The following is a 17,458-nucleotide window of genomic DNA, read 5'->3' as shown; positions in this document are numbered from 1 at the left end:
CTGCAGTCCTATTTCCCAATCATCTCTGCACCTAAACTCGTGGCTGTGCTGCTTTTGCTCAGTCAGGTATGAGGGATTTGGATACGTTCCAGCTTTTGGATGCACTTTGTCCCACTCACAAACTTCTCTCGTGTTCTAGTAATTGGACAACTATTTTCACCCATTTCTGGGAAAGCAATGTGAAAATCAGTATGGCTTCCCCCATATAGGAGGGTGCAATATGAAAGCTTCCTACCTGCACTCCTGTAGCTCAGGTCCCCCAGGATCTTATCCCCCAGCTTCCTCAGCTTCCAGTGCTGGCGCAATCTCAGCAGCTCGGAGTTAAAGTCGCGCTGCCTCTTGTTCTCCTGGTTCTCCGCCACAGACTTAGACAGACGCTCACCGCCTTTCAGTAGGATCTGGGCAGCACCAAGGAGGGATTTCCGCTTAGAAACCAACAGTAAACCGGGCTGACTCTGAAAAGAGAAGACAGTCACTCAATTACGACTTATACTATATCCTCGCATCAGAGCGGTAGTGGCGTTTTTACATAGGTTACAAAGCTGGAGCGGCACAGCTCCGTACACCGTCACCGAGAACCTCCGATACACTCACTTCAGTAGGAGGTGACCTGCAGCACCCGAGACTGGCCATCACTCAACTACTCCGCTTCATCCACATCCGGCAGCAACGTTTTCACTAGGGATGAGCGAACATGTTTGGAAAACTCCTTAGCCAAATAGCTATAGCGCTTACCGACTGGCTGCATCGGGAACCCGGACACCTGCAGCGCTCCCGATAATCAGCTGTTCGGCTCCGCAGCTGCATGTGTCACGGCTGTTTCACAGTCACAACACATGAGAGGAGAGCCCAACAAACAGGTCCTCCATGCGTGTGTTGTGAATGTCAAACAGCCGCGACACATACAGCTGATTATCGGGAGCGCTCCAGGTATCCGGGTTCCCGATGCAGCCAGTCGGTAAGTGCTATAGCTATTTGAATAAGGACTTATCCGAAGCTGTTTGCTCAACCCTAGTTTTCACCAATCCTCTGGACAGATGATATCTTACTGATTGCAACGGGTTCAACCGTGGGTCACATCTGACCCTTTGGCTTTTTCGTCTTCTTCCATCATTTACGGTACCTTGGGAGACTCAGCAGATGGACGACATCACTACATCGCATCTGCTATGAAGGAGCCTCAGCGTGCACAGCTAAGACCAGAGCGTCGGGGGAATGGGTGCGAGAGGAGGAATGAGTGTGCGTCCAAGGGGGAAGCTGGGGAAGTACAATGGCTGAATATCAGGAGCAAATGATTGACAATCTAGAGAAAGCTTTATATTATATGGTTTGGAATCGCTCTTACTGATAAGAATACGCGTTACAATCAGATCCATTACATCATGAATTAGCAATTAGCAGAGAGTCAATATCAATTCTGATCAGTATTAAGTGATACAATTATTATAAAATAATATTAATATTGAATAACCAAAGTAATGGGAAGCCAAGCAGCCCATAAAGAAATCGAAATATAAAAACTTTATTAGAATTAAAAAAAATAAGACCAATAAAATCATAAAGTGAGAATGGACAACAGAAATCCCTTTACTCCAGAACCATAATTCATACATAGATTTGTAACGGTAATACCTATATGCATAAAATAAAAAAAAATTGCAATCAATACATCTGTTAAGACCAATAAGCCCAAAGAGGGGGTACATAGAGTAGAGCCAAATCAAAACATATCAAAGGTAAAATTCAGGAAAAAAAAACAAAATGGCAAAAAAAAAATATATATAATGGGGAATTACTAAGGATATTAAAGAGTTTAACATGAATAGCAAATGCAAGTGCATTCACACGGAGCAGAATAAAGACAAGTGTGAGATTGACGCCCTCTAGTGGCTGATGTGTAAAATAACAATGCATGATAAATAGATCCTGTAACATGGCCTGGAGAGTATGGAACAGAGACCCAGACGTGCGTTTCACGTTTGTTTCTTCCCGGGGGTGTGTGTGCACGTAGGGGTCTCTGTTCCCTGCAGGCAGACAAAGAATGAGCCTACTGACCGCCACAGTGGCCCCTGGGGTGTCCTCACCTGCTTTGGAGTTAGGGACTCCTGGGAGACGGGATCCAGGTGCATGTACCTCTTGTCTTTCACCACGGTCAGCACGTCGTACAACACACACATCTCCGTCAGTGAGCCTCGAAGATGGTTCCGCACAGAGTCCCAAGGCCAGAGCGAAGGCTGGAATTTGACCAGACCTGACAGGGAAAGGACGGCCATAATTAGTGCAAAAGAAATCATAGTTAACCATTTCAGCCAGAACACACGAATACAACGGAACTAATCTGACAGATTCATTAACATGTGATACCAATACGCTGCAATAATGAAAGACGCGGACGTTGACACTATAACATTATGAAATCCTTTAATATAAAAAAAAACACTGCACCTGCCCCCAAAACTGGAATTATAAGGCTGTGTGCACACGCTGCGGATTTTGCTGCGAATCCGCAGCGGATTTGGCCGCTGCGGATCCGCAGCAGTTTTCCCGAAGTTTACAGTACAATGTAAACCTATGGGAAAAAAAAAAAATCGCTGTGCACATGCTGCGGAAAAAGCCGCGCGGAAACGCTGCGGATTATTTTCCGCAGCATGTCAATTGTTTGTGCGGATTCCGCAGCGGGTTTCAACCAGCACCAATAGGAAAGTGCTGGTGAAAACCCGCAGAAGAATCCGCAGAACAAACCGCAAGAAAATCCGCAGTGAAAACCGCAGTGGTTTTGCACTGCGGATTTTCCAAATCCGCTGCGGAAAAATCCGCAGGAAAATCTGCAGCGTGGGCTTATACCCTAAGTCAGGAAAATGTTGCAATACTGGTACCAATAAAACTACAGCTCACAAGATGATCATCTCCAGCGGCAGAGCCTCATCCTCCCCGCCACCCAGCGGCAGAGCCTCCTCCTCCTCCCCGCCACCCAGCGGCAGAGCCTCGTCCTCCCCGCCACCCAGCAGCAGAGCCTCGTCCTCCCCGCCACCCAGCGGCAGAGCCTCGTCCTCACAACCACTCAGCGGCAGAGCCTCATCCTCACAACCACCCAGCGGCAGAGCCTCATCCTCACAACCACCCAGCGGCAGAGCCTCATCCTCACAACCACCCAGCGGCAGGCACACACACAACACTCATCGCGCGCACAACACTCAGCGAACGCGTGTGCACACACACGCACAACACTCATCGCGCACGCGCACACACACACACACAACACTCATCGCGCGCGCACACACAACACTCATCTCGCGCGCGCGCACACACAACACTCATCTCGCGCGCGCGCACACACAACACTCATCTCGCGCGCGCGCACACACAACACTCATCTCGCGCGCACACACAACACTCATCGCGCGCGCACACACAACACTCATCGCGCGCGCGCACACACAACACTCATCGCGCGCGCGCACACACACAACACTCCTCGCGCGCGCGCACACACACAACACTCCTCGCGCGCGCGCACACACACAACACTCCTCGCGCGCGCACACACAACACTCCTCGCGCGCGCGCGCACACACAACACTCCTCGCTCGCGCGCGCACACACAACACTCCTCGCGCTCGCGCGCGCACACACAACACTCCTCGCGCGCGCGCGCACACACAACACTCCTCGCGCGCGCGCGCACACACAACACTCCTCGCGCGCGCGCGCACACACAACACTCCTCGCGCGCGCGCGCACACACAACACTCCTCGCGCGCGCGCGCACACACAACACTCCTCGCGCGCGCGCGCACACACAACACTCCTCGCGCGCGCGCACACACAACACTCCTCGCGCGCGCGCACACACAACACTCCTCGCGCGCGCGCACACACAACACTCCTCGCGCGCGCACACAACACTCCTCGCGCGCGCGCGCGCACACACAACACTCCTCGCGCGCGCGCGCACACACAACACTCCTCGCGCGCGCTCACAACACTCCTGGCGCGCGCGCACACAACACTCCTCGCGCGCGCGCACACAACACTCCTCGCGCGCGCGCGCACACAACACTCCTCGCGCGCGCGCGCACACAACACTCCTCGCGCGCGCGCGCACACAACACTCCTCGCGCGCGCGCGCACACAACACTCCTCGCGCGCGCGCACACAACACTCCTCGCGCGCGCGCACACAACACTCCTCGCGCGCGCGCACACAACACTCCTCGCGCGCGCGCACACAACACTCCTCGCGCGCGCACACACAACACTCCTCGCGCGCGCACACACAACACTCCTCGCGCGCGCACACACAACACTCCTCGCGCGCGCACACACAACACTCCTCGCGCGCGCACACACAACACTCCTCGCGCGCGCACACACAACACTCCTCGCGCGCGCACACACAACACTCCTCGCGCGCGCACACACAACACTCCTCGCGCGCGCACACACAACACTCCTCGCGCGCGCACACACAACACTCCTCGCGCGCGCACACACAACACTCCTCGCGCGCGCACACACAACACTCCTCGCGCGCGCACACACAACACTCCTCGCGCGCGCACACACAACACTCCTCGCGCGCGCACACACAACACTCCTCGCGCGCGCACACACAACACTCCTCGCGCGCGCACACACAACACTCCTCGCGCGCGCACACACAACACTCCTCGCGCGCGCACACACAACACTCCTCGCGCGCGCACACACAACACTCCTCGCGCGCGCACACACAACACTCCTCGCGCGCGCACACACAACACTCCTCGCGCGCGCACACACAACACTCCTCGCGCGCGCACACACAACACTCCTCGCGCGCGCACACACAACACTCCTCGCGCGCGCACACACAACACTCCTCGCGCGCGCACACACAACACTCCTCGCGCGCGCACACACAACACTCCTCGCGCGCGCACACACAACACTCCTCGCGCGCGCACACACAACACTCCTCGCGCGCGCACACACAACACTCCTCGCGCGCGCACACACAACACTCCTCGCGCGCGCACACACAACACTCCTCGCGCGCGCACACACAACACTCCTCGCGCGCGCACACACAACACTCCTCGCGCGCACACACAACACTCCTCGCGCGCGCACGCACACACACACACAACACACTCATCGCGCGCACCGACAACACTCACACACAACACTCACCGCACGCACACACACAACACTCATCGCGCGCACCGACAACACTCACACACAACACTCACCGCACGCACACACACACACACACACAACACTCATCGCGCGCACCGACAACACTCACACACAACACTCACCGCACGCACACACAACACTCACACACAACACTAATACACACACACAACAAGGGGTTAAACGCCCCACCAGTGAGGGCGGAGGAGGCGCCGCTGTCACTCGCACCAACAAGCCTGAGAGGAGCAATAGACAAGGTGAGGAAGCTCCTGCCCGATCACATCGGCCGATCTCAGCGCACTCACCTTCCTCCTCCTCCGTCTGCTCCCCCCAGTCGTTCTCCCGGGGAACGAGTCCATCTTCGATCCCTTCTTCATCAGAGTCCTGGCCGAAGTCTATTCTCTGCGCCAGACGGGCCAGGTTCTGCGACATAGACAGCGGCTGCACGTACGTCTCCGAGCCATCCAGCCCCACCTCCTGCACCTGCTTCTCTGCGGAAGACTCGATGCTGATCTGCACCGGCGGCCCCCCCGACATGATCCGCCCGACACGGAGACAGCTACGCTCTAAGGAAGCGTCGGCGGACGCGCACTGAGGACATCACAGTCATGTGACCGGCGCGCAGTGACGTCACTGCGCCACGTGAGCGCCGGCGTCCCTCGTGACCGCTTGTGTACCACGTGCTCTGCATAGGCTATATATACCCCTGCCTTCCGCGCTCAACGCCATTTTCTCGGGGCTACGCAAGGGGAGGGAGAGGGAAGCAGCGGGCTGAGCGGCCGTGTGGCCTGGTAATGGCGCCTAAGCGACCGAAAAGGAAGCCGCTAATGATAATGATTGAACGTGGAATATTAATGAGACCCTGCACTCCAGGGCGCTTTGTTCTCGGAAGGGGCCTGGTTTGTTTCCTGATGGTCTCCCTCCATTTTTTTTTCGCTCAGTCTTGTGGAAAAAAATTAAGCGTCCACTATTTTGGTTTTGTTGATGTTTGCCTTGAACTTAGGGTAGAAACGGTGGATGCGGCCATTGTGGGTGTTTTTTTTTTTTAATTATTTTTAACCTGTATTTTTTTTTTTTTTTGTGATAAATTTTGCTCCTGATCTGATCATAAAAAGACAATAGAAATGAAAGCCTAAAAAGTACTTTAAAGGGGATGGCCTGAGCTGCAAATGCACAAAATGAAATAATGCTCATGTGTAGCAAGATGGCGCTGATTGGGGCTCTGCTCGTTATCGCCTTTACCCCCTTCACCGCCACAGCTTTTTGCGTTTTTGTTTTTCGCTCCTTCCCAGAGCCATGACTTTTTTTTTTATTTTTCCATCAATTTGGCCATGTGAGGGCTTATCTTTTGCGGGCCGAGTTGTATTTTTGAACGACATCATTGGTTTTACCACGTCTTGTACTAGAAAATGGGAAAAAAAATCAAAGTGCGGTGAAACTGCAAAAAACAGTGCAATCCCATGCGTGTTTTTGGTTGGCCTGTTTGCTAGGTTCACTAAATGCTAACATGGACCGGCCATTATGTTTCTCCAGGTCATTACGAGTTCATAGACACCAAATAAGTCTAGGTTCTTTTTCATCTAAGTGGTGAAAAACATTCCAAACTTTGCTAAAAAAAAAAAAAATTACGTAGTTTTCTGATACCCGTAGCGTCTCTATTTTTCGTGATCTGGGGTTGGGTGAGAGTTTATTTTTTTTTAAATGATACAATTTTGGTGCAGATATAATCTTTTGATCGCCCGTTACTGCATTTTAATCCTATCCGATGGCAGTAAGGGGTTAATACCACTTTTTTTTTTTTTTTTTTTGTCCGCTAAATTTGCTAGATTATCACCATTTTATGTTTCGGGCATTTTGCTAATTTAGAATAAAAAAATGACACCGTTGAAAGGGAAATATTAATTAGAAATAGAGCAGGGACAGGGCCTCAGGCTGAAAACAAATGCACAAAAGGGAATAATGCTCATAATTATCACCTTATATACATCCAGCAAGTCCGGACGTGGTGCTAAAATACAGCTGCCCCTCCAACAAAGACGTTAGAGTGTACACAGACGTGTGCGGCTAATTCGTAGCAATTGCAAAAATACCCAGTACAAACCGTATTGGTAATGAGAACTATAATAAAGGTAATATAACCCTTTATCAGAAACGCAAGGCGTGTAAAAGTGCAATTAGTCACAAAAATACTCTGTACAAAGAACAGTACATGATTGTGAACTTCCAGTTCTGCACAGGCGCTTGTCTTTAGAGTATGACTCAATTGGTGCTTTATGCGCACTCTAAAGTGTGAGAATCTATCTCCTGCCTTTTTATAAAAAAAAGTATTTTCTGATTTTTAGCCCCTTTCTGCCATTGGACGTACTATTCCGTCCATGTGGGGTGGGCCTTCCCAAGGACGGAATAGTACGTCCAGCGCGATCAGCTGCGCTCATGGGGGGAGCGCGGCCGGCACATTAACCCCCGGCACACCGTGTTCAAACATAATTGCGGTGTGCAGGGAGGGGGCTTCCCTGAGACCCCCGCACCAACGCGATGTGATTGCGTTGCTGCGAGGGTCTCTTACCTTCCTCCCTGCAGCAGCCCCGGATCCAAAATGGCCGCGGCATCCGGGTCCTGCAGGGAGGGAGGTGGCTTACCAAGTACCTGCTCAGCAGGCGCTTGGTAAGGCTGCAGTGCTCTGAGACAGATCGGTGATCTGACAGAGTGCTGTGCAAACTGTCAGATCAGCGATCTGTGATGTCCCCCCCGGGACAAAGTAAAGAAAAAAATTTCCACATGTGTAAAAAAAAAAAATTCCTAAATAAATAAATTAAGAAAAATTATTCCCATAAATAAATTTCTTTATCTAAATAAAAAAACAAAAGTACACATATTTAGTATCGCCGCGTCCGTAACGACCCAACCTATAAAATTGTCCCACTGGTTAACCCCTTCAGTAAGCACCGTAAGAAAAAAAAGAGGCAAAAAACAACGCTTTATCATACCGTCGAACAAAAAGTGGAATAACACACAATCAAAAAGACAGATATAAATAAACATGGTACCGCTGAAAACGTCATCTTGTCCCGCAAAAAACGAGCCGCCACACAGCATCAGCAAAAAATAGAAAAGTTATAGTTCTCAGAATAAAGCGATGCAAAAATAATTATTTTTTCTATAAAATAGTTTTTATCGTATAAAAGCGCCAAAACATAAAAAAATAATATAAATGAGGTGTCGCTGTAATCGTACTGACCCGAACAATAAAACTGTTTTATCAATTTTACCAAACACGGAACAGTATAAACGCCCCCCCCAAAAGAAATTCATGAATAGCTGGTTTTTGGTCATTCTGCCTCACAAAAATCGAAATAAAAAGCGATCAAAAAAGTCACATGCCCGAAAATGTTACCAACACAAACGTCAACTCGTCCCGCAAAAAACAAGACCTCACATGACTCTGTGGACTCAAATATGGCAAAATTATAGCTCTCAAAATGTGGTAACGCAAAAAATATTTTTTGCAATAAAAAGCGTCTTTCAGTGTGACGGCTGCCAATCATAAAAATCTGCTAAAAAACCCGTTATAAAAGTAAATTAAACCCCCCCTTCATCACCTCCTTAGTTAGGGAGAAATTAAAAAAATGTATTTCCATTTTCCCGTTAGGGTTAGGGCTGGGGCTAGGGTTAAGGCTACAGTTAGGGTTGGGGCTAAAGTTAGAGTTAGGGTTTGGATTACATTTACGGTTGGGAATAGGGTTGGTATTAGGGTTAGGGGTGTGTCAGGGCTAGGGGTGTGGTTAGGGTTACCGTTGGGATTAGGGTTAGGGGTGTGTTTGGTTTAGGGTTTCAGTTATAATTGGGGGGTTTCCACTGTTTAGACACATCAGGGGCTCTCCAAACGCGACATGGCGTCCGATCTCAATTCCAGCCAATTCTGTGTTAAAAAAGTAAAACAGTGCTTCTTCCCTTCCGAGCTCTCCCATGTGCCCAAACGGGTTTACCACAACATATGTGGTATCGGCGTACTCAGGACAAATTGGACAACAACTTTTGGGGTCCAATTTCTCCTGTTACCCTCGGGAAAATACAAAACTGGGGGCTAAAAAATAATTTTTATGGGGAAAAAAGGATTTTTTTATTTTCACGGCTCTGCGTTATAAACTGTAGTGAAACACTTGGGGGTTCAAAGCTCTCACAACACATCTAGATGAGTTCCTTAGGGGGTCTACTTTCCAAAATGGTGTCGTGTGGGGGGTTTCTACTGTTTAGGTACATTAGGGGCTCTGCAAACGCACTGTGACGCCTGCAGACCATTCCATCTAACTCTGCATTCCAAATGGTGCTCCTTCCCTTCCGAGCCCTCCCATGCGCCCAAATGGTGGTTCCTCCCCACATATGGGGTATCAGCGTACTCAGGACAAATTGGACAACAACTTTTCGGGTCCAATTTCTCCTGTTACCCTCGGGAAAATACAAAACTGGGGGCTAAAAAATAATTTTTGTGGGAAAAATATTTTGTTTTATTTTTACGGCTCTGCATTATAAACTTCTGTGAAGCCCTTGGTGGGTCAAAGTGCTCACCACACATCTAGATAAGTTCCTTAGGGGGTCTACTTTCCAAAATGGTGTCACTTGTAGGGGGTTTCAATGTTTAGTCACATCAGTGGCTCTCCAAACACAACATGGCGTCCCATCTCAATACCTGTCAATTTTGCATTGAAAAGTCAAACGGCGCTCCTTCCCTTCCGAGCTCTCCCATGCGCCCAAACAGTGGTTGCCCCCACATATGGGGTATCAACGTACTCAGGACAAATTGTACAACAACTTTTGGGGTCCAATTTCTTCTCTTACCCTTGGGAAAATAAAAAATTGGGGCAAAAAATAATTTGTGAAAAAAAATGATTTTTTATTTTTACGGTTCTGCATTATAAACTTCTGTAAAGCACTTGGTGGGTCAAAGTGCTCACCACACCTCTAGATAAGTTCCTTAGGGGTCTACTTTCCAAAATGGTGTCACTTGTGGGGGGTTTCAATGTTTAGGCATGTCAGTGGCTCTCCAAACGCAACATGGCGTCCCATCCCAATTCTAGTCAATTTTGCATTGAAAAGTCAAACGGCGCTTCTTCCCTTCCGAGTTCTCCCATGTGCCCAAACAGTGGTTTACTCCCACATATGGGGTATCCGCGTACTCAGGACAAATTGTACAACAACTTTTGTGGTCCAATTTCTTCTCTTACCATTGGGAAAATAAAAAATTGGAGGCGAAAAGATAATTTTTGTGAAAAAAAAGGATTTTTTATTTTTACGGTTCTGCATTATAAACTTCTGTGAAGCACTTGGTGGGTCAAAGTGCTCACCACACCTCTAGATAAGTTCCTTAGGGGGTCTACTTTCCAAAATGGTGTCACTTGTGGGAGATTTCAATGTTTAGGCACATCAGTGGCTCTCCAAACGCAACATGGCGTCCCATCCCAATTCTAGTCAATTTTGCATTGAAAAGTCAAATGGCGCTCCTTCGCTTCTGAGCTTTGTCATGCGCCCAAACAGTGGTTTACCTCCACATATGGGGTATCGGCGTACTCAGAACAAATTGTACAACAACGTTTGGGGTCCATTTTCTCCTGTTACCCTTGGTAAAATAAAACAAATTGGAGCTGAATTAAATTTTTTGTGAAAAAAAGTTAAATGGTCATTTTTATTTAACCCCTTCATGACCGGGGGATTTTTCGTTTGTCCGTGTTCGTTTTTCGCTCCCCTCCTTCCCAGAGCCATAACTTTTTTATTTTTCCGTCAATTTGGCCATGTGAGGGCTTATTTTTTGCGGGACGAGTTGTACTTTTGAACGACATCATTGGTTTTAGCATGTCGTGTACTAGAAAACGGGAAAAAAATTCCAAGTGCGGTGAAATTGCAAAAATGTGCAATCCCACACTTGTTTTTTGTTTGGCTTTTTTGCTAGGTTCACTAAATGCTAAAAATGACCTGCCATTATGATTCTCCAGGTCAGTACGAGTTCATAGACACCTAACATGACTAGGTTATTTTTTATCTAAGTGGTGAAAAAAAATTCCAAACTTTGCTAAAAAAAAAAAAAAAAAATTCGCGCCATTTTCCGATACTCGTAGCGTCTCCATTTTTCATGATCTGGGGTCGGTTGAGGGCTTATTTTTTGCGTGCCGAGATGACGTTTTTAATGATAGCATTTCGGTGCAGATACGTTCTTTTGATCGCCCGTTATTGCATTTTAATGCAATGTCGCGGCGACCAAAAAAACGTAATTCTGGCGTTTCGAATTTTTTTCCCGCTACGCTGTTTAGCGATCAGGTTAATACTTTTTTTTTAATTGATAGATCGGGTGATTTTGAGCGCGGCGATACCAAATATGCGTAGATTTGATATTTTTTTATTGATTTATTTTGATTGGGGCGAAAGGGGGGTGATTTAAACTTTTATGTTTTTTTTATTTTTTTCACATTTTTTTAAACTTTTTTTCTTAACTTTTGCCATGCTTCAATAGCCTCCATGGGAGGCTAGAAGCTGGCACAGCACGATCGGCTCTGCTACATAGCAGCGATCTGCTGATCGCTGCTATGTAGCAGAAATGGAGGTGTGCTGTGAGCGCCGACCACAGGGTGGCGCTCACAGCCACCGCTCATCAGTAACCATAGAGGTCTCTGGGACCTCTATGGCTACAATATACAAGCATCGCCGACCCCCGATCATGTGATGGGGGTCGGCGATGACGTCATTTCCGGCCGCCCGGCCGGAAGCGGTACTTAAATGCCGCTGTCTGCGTTTGACAGCGGCATTTAACTAGTTAATAGGTGCGGGCAGATCGCGATTCTGCCCGCACCTATTGCGGGCACATGTCAGCTGTTCAAAACAGCTGACATGTCCCGGCTTTGATGCGGGCTCACCGCGGAGCCCTGCATCAAAGCAGGGGAGCCGGCATCGGACGGTATAGTACGTCCGATGCCGGTAAGGGGTTAAAGGGACACTGTCACCTGGATTTGGAGGGAACAATCTTCAGCCATGGAGGCGGGGTTTTTGGGTTTTTGATTCACCCTTTCCTTACCCGCTGGCTGCATGCTGGCTGCAATATTGGATTGAAGTTCATTCTCTGTCCTCCATAGTACACGACCGCGCAAGGCAATCTTGTGCAGGCATGTACTACGGAGGACAGAGATTGAACTTCAATCCAATATTGCAGCCAGCATGCAGCCAGCGGGTAAGGAAAGGGTGAATCAAAAACCCCGCCTCCATGGCTGAAGATTGTTCCCTCCAAATCCAGGTGACAGTGTCCCTTTAAACATTCTAAAAATGCCTGTGAAACACCTGAAGGGTTAATAAACTTCTTGAATGTGGTTTTGAGCACCTTGAGGGGTGTATTTTTTAGAATGGTGTCACACTTGGGTATTTTCTATCATATAGACCCCTCAAAATGACTTCAAATGAGATGTGGTCCCTAAAATAAAATGGTGTTTGTTGGAAAAATGAGAAATTGCTGGTCAACTTTTAACCTTTATAACTCCCTAAGAAAAAAAAAATTTTGGTTCCAAAATTGTGCTGATGTAAAGTAGACGTGGGAAATGTTACTTATTAGGTATTTTGTGTGAGATATCTCTGTGATTTAATTGCATAAAAATTCAAAGTTGGAAAATTGCAACATTTTCAAAATTTTCGTCAAATTTCCGTTTTTTTCACAAATAAATGCTGGTAATATCAAAGAAATTTTACCACTGTTATAGCTGTTTTCGTTCTGACCAATGTCAGCTGACTGATCACCAGTGAGACCAAATTGTGGAGTTACGCCCGTCATTTTACAAGCGCGCTTGGAGCCAAAAAGACACCTCACACATATCCTGTGAGCAAGTCACTTTTATCTGATGTAATGCAGCAAGAGGCAATATTTTATACCATTTACAACAAATGCATTTCAATGTAAGTCATGTAGCCCCCACCATCACCCAGGGTCATACTTTATTTACCATAACCCAGAACATGTTGTGACTGACTATTAAGAACATACATTGATAAGAAGTATAGTCTCCTTGAAAGGAGACCATCAGACTACTGCGTCAACAGATTCTAGCAATTCTAACAATTAAAGGCAAAAGGCACTTAAAGGCAAACTATTAACCCTTCTATATCAATTTCCCCCTTTTGTAAATGGTATAACCTCTGCTACGGGGTCAGCTGATGTCCACAAAGGAGCTACTGTCTCATGGGTCTAGTACCCACAAGGGGACTTCCTACCTGCTTCGCCCATCCACCCTCAGTGTGGACACTCACCTCCCCCCGTCAACAGTGGCTACACGGGGCCTATAATACACTACAGAAGGTTCAGCCTTAGATTTTTTTTTCTACACCTACATTATTCCATAGCTTAGGTAATATATATATTAGCGCTTTTACGGCTACATAAAACAATAAGCAAAGCAACAAAATTTGCATACAAGTCTGTAAAATACCAAAAATAATCCATTCCGCTAGGCTGCTAAGCCAATTGGCTGGATTTAAAAAGGAGTCTCTATATTGTATTAGTCTCATTAAGAGCCTTAAGGAACCAAGAAAATCTGAGTCCAAGTCTCACTGTGCATGCAGTGGGGTGCTAATACCTTCCTTGGCTCCTGGGGTAAGGCTAAGTACAGCATAGTCCTTGCAGATACTGGGCTGTGTATACAGATCCAACAGTCCAGGAGTTTTTGTCCTTCCGCGTCTTTTATAAGAAAAGCAAGATGTTGAATAACTTTGTTTATCCAGTGTCTCTGTAAGGTGCAAACATCCTACCACTGCCAGCAAGGTGATTAGGACAACAGTCATTCTGCTGGTAAAAAGATCTTTTTGCAGTGACTGGCATGGATCCAGGTGGGCTTTCCCTCAAGTTTCCCTGAGGTGAATGTGGTCAGCTGGACTTTAAAATGGGCCGTCAAACCGTGGGTCTAGGCTCTTTCTCACGTGTCTGTGTATGACCACCCAATCACCTGGATTCAGCTCATGTACGTCTGCATTGGCATTAGTATCTGGAATGGATGAAAACACATGCTTATGCACCACATTAAGTCTTTTCTGTAAGGCCTAGACATGGGCTGTCATAGCACCGTGTTGCATTTGTAGCACCAGTGGGAAGTACAGACCAGTCTCTGGCAAACTAGTAAACAGGACTTCAAAAGGACACAAGCCTGTCTTTCTATTTGGAGTGTGTGTGACTGACATGAGTGCAAGAGACAAGCACTCTACCCCGCTCTTTCCTGTGTCTGCCGTGGCCTTTGATTTTTTCAGTTTAAGTGTCCCGTTTGGTCTCTCCACTTTCCCACTACTTTGTTGTCTATATGGTGCATAGTAACATAGTTAGTAAGGCCGAAAAAAGACATTTGTCCATCCAGTTCAGCCTGTATTCCATCATAATAAATCCCCAGATCTACGTCCTTCTACAGAACCTAATAATTGTATGATACAATATTGTTCTGCTCCAGGAAGACATCCAGGGCTCTCTTGAACCCCTCGACTGAGTTCGCCATCACCACCTCCTCAGGCAAGCAATTCCAGATTCTCACTGCCCTAACAGTAAAGAATCCTCTTCTATGTTGGTGGAAAAACCTTCTCTCCTCCAGACGCAAAGAATGCCCCCTTGTGCCCGTCACCTTTCTTGGTATAAACAGATCCTCAGCGAGATATTTGTATTGTCCCCTTATATACTTATACATGGTTATTAGATCGCCCCTCAGTCGTCTTTTTTCTAGACTAAATAATCTTAATTTCGCTAATCTATCTGGGTATTGTAGTTCTCCCATCCCCTTTATTAATTTTGTTGCCCTCCTTTGTACTCTCTCTAGTTCCATTATATCCTTCCTGAGCACCGGTGCCCAAAACTGGACACAGTACTCCATGTGCGGTCTAACTAGGGATTTGTACAGAGGCAGTATAATGCTCTCATCATGTGTATCCAGACCTCTTTTAATGCACCCCATGATCCTGTTTGCCTTGGCATGTTATTTCTTGCTGTACTTCCAGGGCCTGCATGACTTCCCTCATTATTTCTCCCGTGAAGTGTGTACCCCTATCACTTTCTATGGTTTCTAGGACACCATACCTGCAGATCAGTTCTTTCATCAGTTTGTCTGCAGTCGCTTTAGTATTTGCACATTTTACCAAATAGGCTTCCAGCCAACCAGAGAAGAGATCTACACATACTAGGACATTTTCCACACACTCCTACCTTGGGTAGCTGTATGTAGCCAGTCTGCAGTCTCTGAAACGGGTAGAGAGGCCTGGGTGTCGCTTTCTTAGGGATTTTTACTGTTTTTCCTGGGTTGCGCTGTGCACAGATGAGGCATGACTGTACGAGCTTTGCGGCTGCGTAACTGAAACCAGGAGCGATCCAGAAGGCATCTTGTGTTGCTTGCGCCATGATTGGGAGCAGGGATCTTGGTATATACGATTTATCCTTATTCTCCCATACTCTTTCTGAGTTCAGCTCAGCTCCCATTCTCCCAGTGTTCCTTCTCTGTTTGGGCAGCTGGAGCGATTTCAGGACATCTAGGCTCAGTGTGGCTGGAATACTCTGACTCCCCGCCACCGTCCACTGCTCCCTAGGCCGCCTTGCTGCTACTTTAGCAGCCTCGTCCGCCCTTTTGTTGTCCTCTACCTCCACAGAGTCACCGTCCGTGTGTGCTTTTACCTTGCCAACCTGGACTGATAATGTCAATGCCTCCACTAATTGTTTCACCTGCTCTGCATTTTTAATGGGCTTACCGGCTGATGTAAGAAACGCTCTGCTTCTCCAGATAGGGCAATAATCATGGGATATTCCCCATGCACAATTTGAATCTGTGTAACTGTTAGCGACTTTACCTGCAGCAGCTCTACACGCCTCAGTGAGTGCCTTCAACTCTGCCTCCTGCACCGACATGTGAGGAGCGAGTGGTTCAGCTCGGATTACCTCATGTGAGGATACTACTGCATATCCAATGTAGAGTCGCCCATTCTGGTGGTATCTGGAGCCATCTACAAAAATAAAAAAACCTCAAAATATGCATTAGGAACAGGTTTTTTTTCTTCCCACGAACATATGTAAAACCCACTGTCTCCTGACTCATCAGTTCCTATGCAGTCATGTTCGTGCGTCATGTCAACGTCATGTCATGTTCTCTTTCCCACCTGCCAATGCTGTCACCAATTCCCCCTTTTCTGAATCCACAGGCAGATGAGTGGCTGGATTCAGAACATTGTCTTTTGAGGGCGACATATTCAGGAATTAGTATTAGAGCACATTCAAGTCTGATCTGTCTATCCATTGACAGGTGTTTTGGTTGAACTTGTACGAGTATGGCATTAATGTCACGTGGGGAACAAATTGTCAAAAAGAAAAAGTCAGTGTGATCTCACATGCCTTTCAGTAATACAGCAGCTCTTACAGCACGTACACATGTAGAAGACCCTCTAATCACGGGGTCTAATTGTGCTAAGTAGTAAGCTATCTCTGTTTCTTTCCATGTTGTAGTGTCAGTACTGCGGTAGCATGTCCACCCTGCTCTGTGTAAAATAAGAAAAATGGCTGATCATAGTTTGGAATGTCTGACACAATGAGCAGCTTGAGAGAGTGGAAGGAGTCAATTGCTTCTTGAGTGAGATTGTAGGGGTCTGATGGCAAACGGTCATAGAGTGGGTGCATCATTTGTGAAGCAGACCTTATCCAAGGCCTACAGTAGGTCACCAAACCAAGAAAAGTGCGTAGATGCTGGTGTGACCTGGGTAAAGAAAGATTTGTATTGCCTGTTTTCTGTCTTCAATCAAGTGTCTTGTACCTTCAGCAATACAATGTCCTAAGAATGTCACCTTTTGTTTGCAATACTGTAATTTGTCATATGAGACTCTGTAACCCTTTTCTGCCAAAAAAAAACACAGCAAGGAAACTGTAGCTTCCTTGCAGGACGTCTGGTCCGGGCAGCAGAGCAAGAGGTCATCCACGTACTGTAATAGTGCAATCTGTGGATGAGGTGGTTGCCACTGCTCAAGAATCCCTGCCATCGCTGTTGAATAGATGGTTGGGGAGTTCTTTCCCCCTTTGTGGGAGGACCGTCCAATGGTATTGTTTACCTTCGTGAGTGAAAGACAAAAGATACTGACAGTCAGAGTGCAGTGGTTCAGAGAAGAATGCATTTGCCAAATCAATAACTGTGAAACATTTTGACGTCGCTGGGATTTGTGACAGTAAGGTGTGTGGGTTAGGGACAATTAAGGTCATACTCTCTGTAACCTCATTAATAGCCCTTAAGTCATGAACTATTCTGTAAGCA

At 47.4% G+C, this 17,458-nt stretch overlaps 1 protein-coding gene across 1 annotated transcript in view; it reads right to left on the bottom strand.

Annotated features, from left to right (window-relative positions):
- Window positions 1-5,788, bottom strand: part of MED17 (mediator complex subunit 17) — a 33,669-nt gene extending 27,881 nt beyond the window's left edge. The window contains exons 1-3 of the mRNA XM_069759149.1: window positions 5,480-5,788; window positions 2,085-2,251; window positions 236-455 (exon numbers count right to left, since the gene is read on the bottom strand). Coding sequence (XP_069615250.1) covers window positions 236-455; window positions 2,085-2,251; window positions 5,480-5,711 — 619 coding nt within the window. The 5' untranslated portion in view covers window positions 5,712-5,788. The remainder of the gene's footprint in view (window positions 1-235; window positions 456-2,084; window positions 2,252-5,479) is intronic.
- Between the last annotated feature and the right edge of the window lie 11,670 nt (window positions 5,789-17,458).

Source organism: Ranitomeya imitator, chromosome 3 (assembly GCF_032444005.1).
Source record: "Ranitomeya imitator isolate aRanImi1 chromosome 3, aRanImi1.pri, whole genome shotgun sequence".
NCBI lineage: Eukaryota > Metazoa > Chordata > Amphibia > Anura > Dendrobatidae > Ranitomeya > Ranitomeya imitator.
This window is presented reverse-complemented; position numbering and strand designations above follow the sequence as displayed.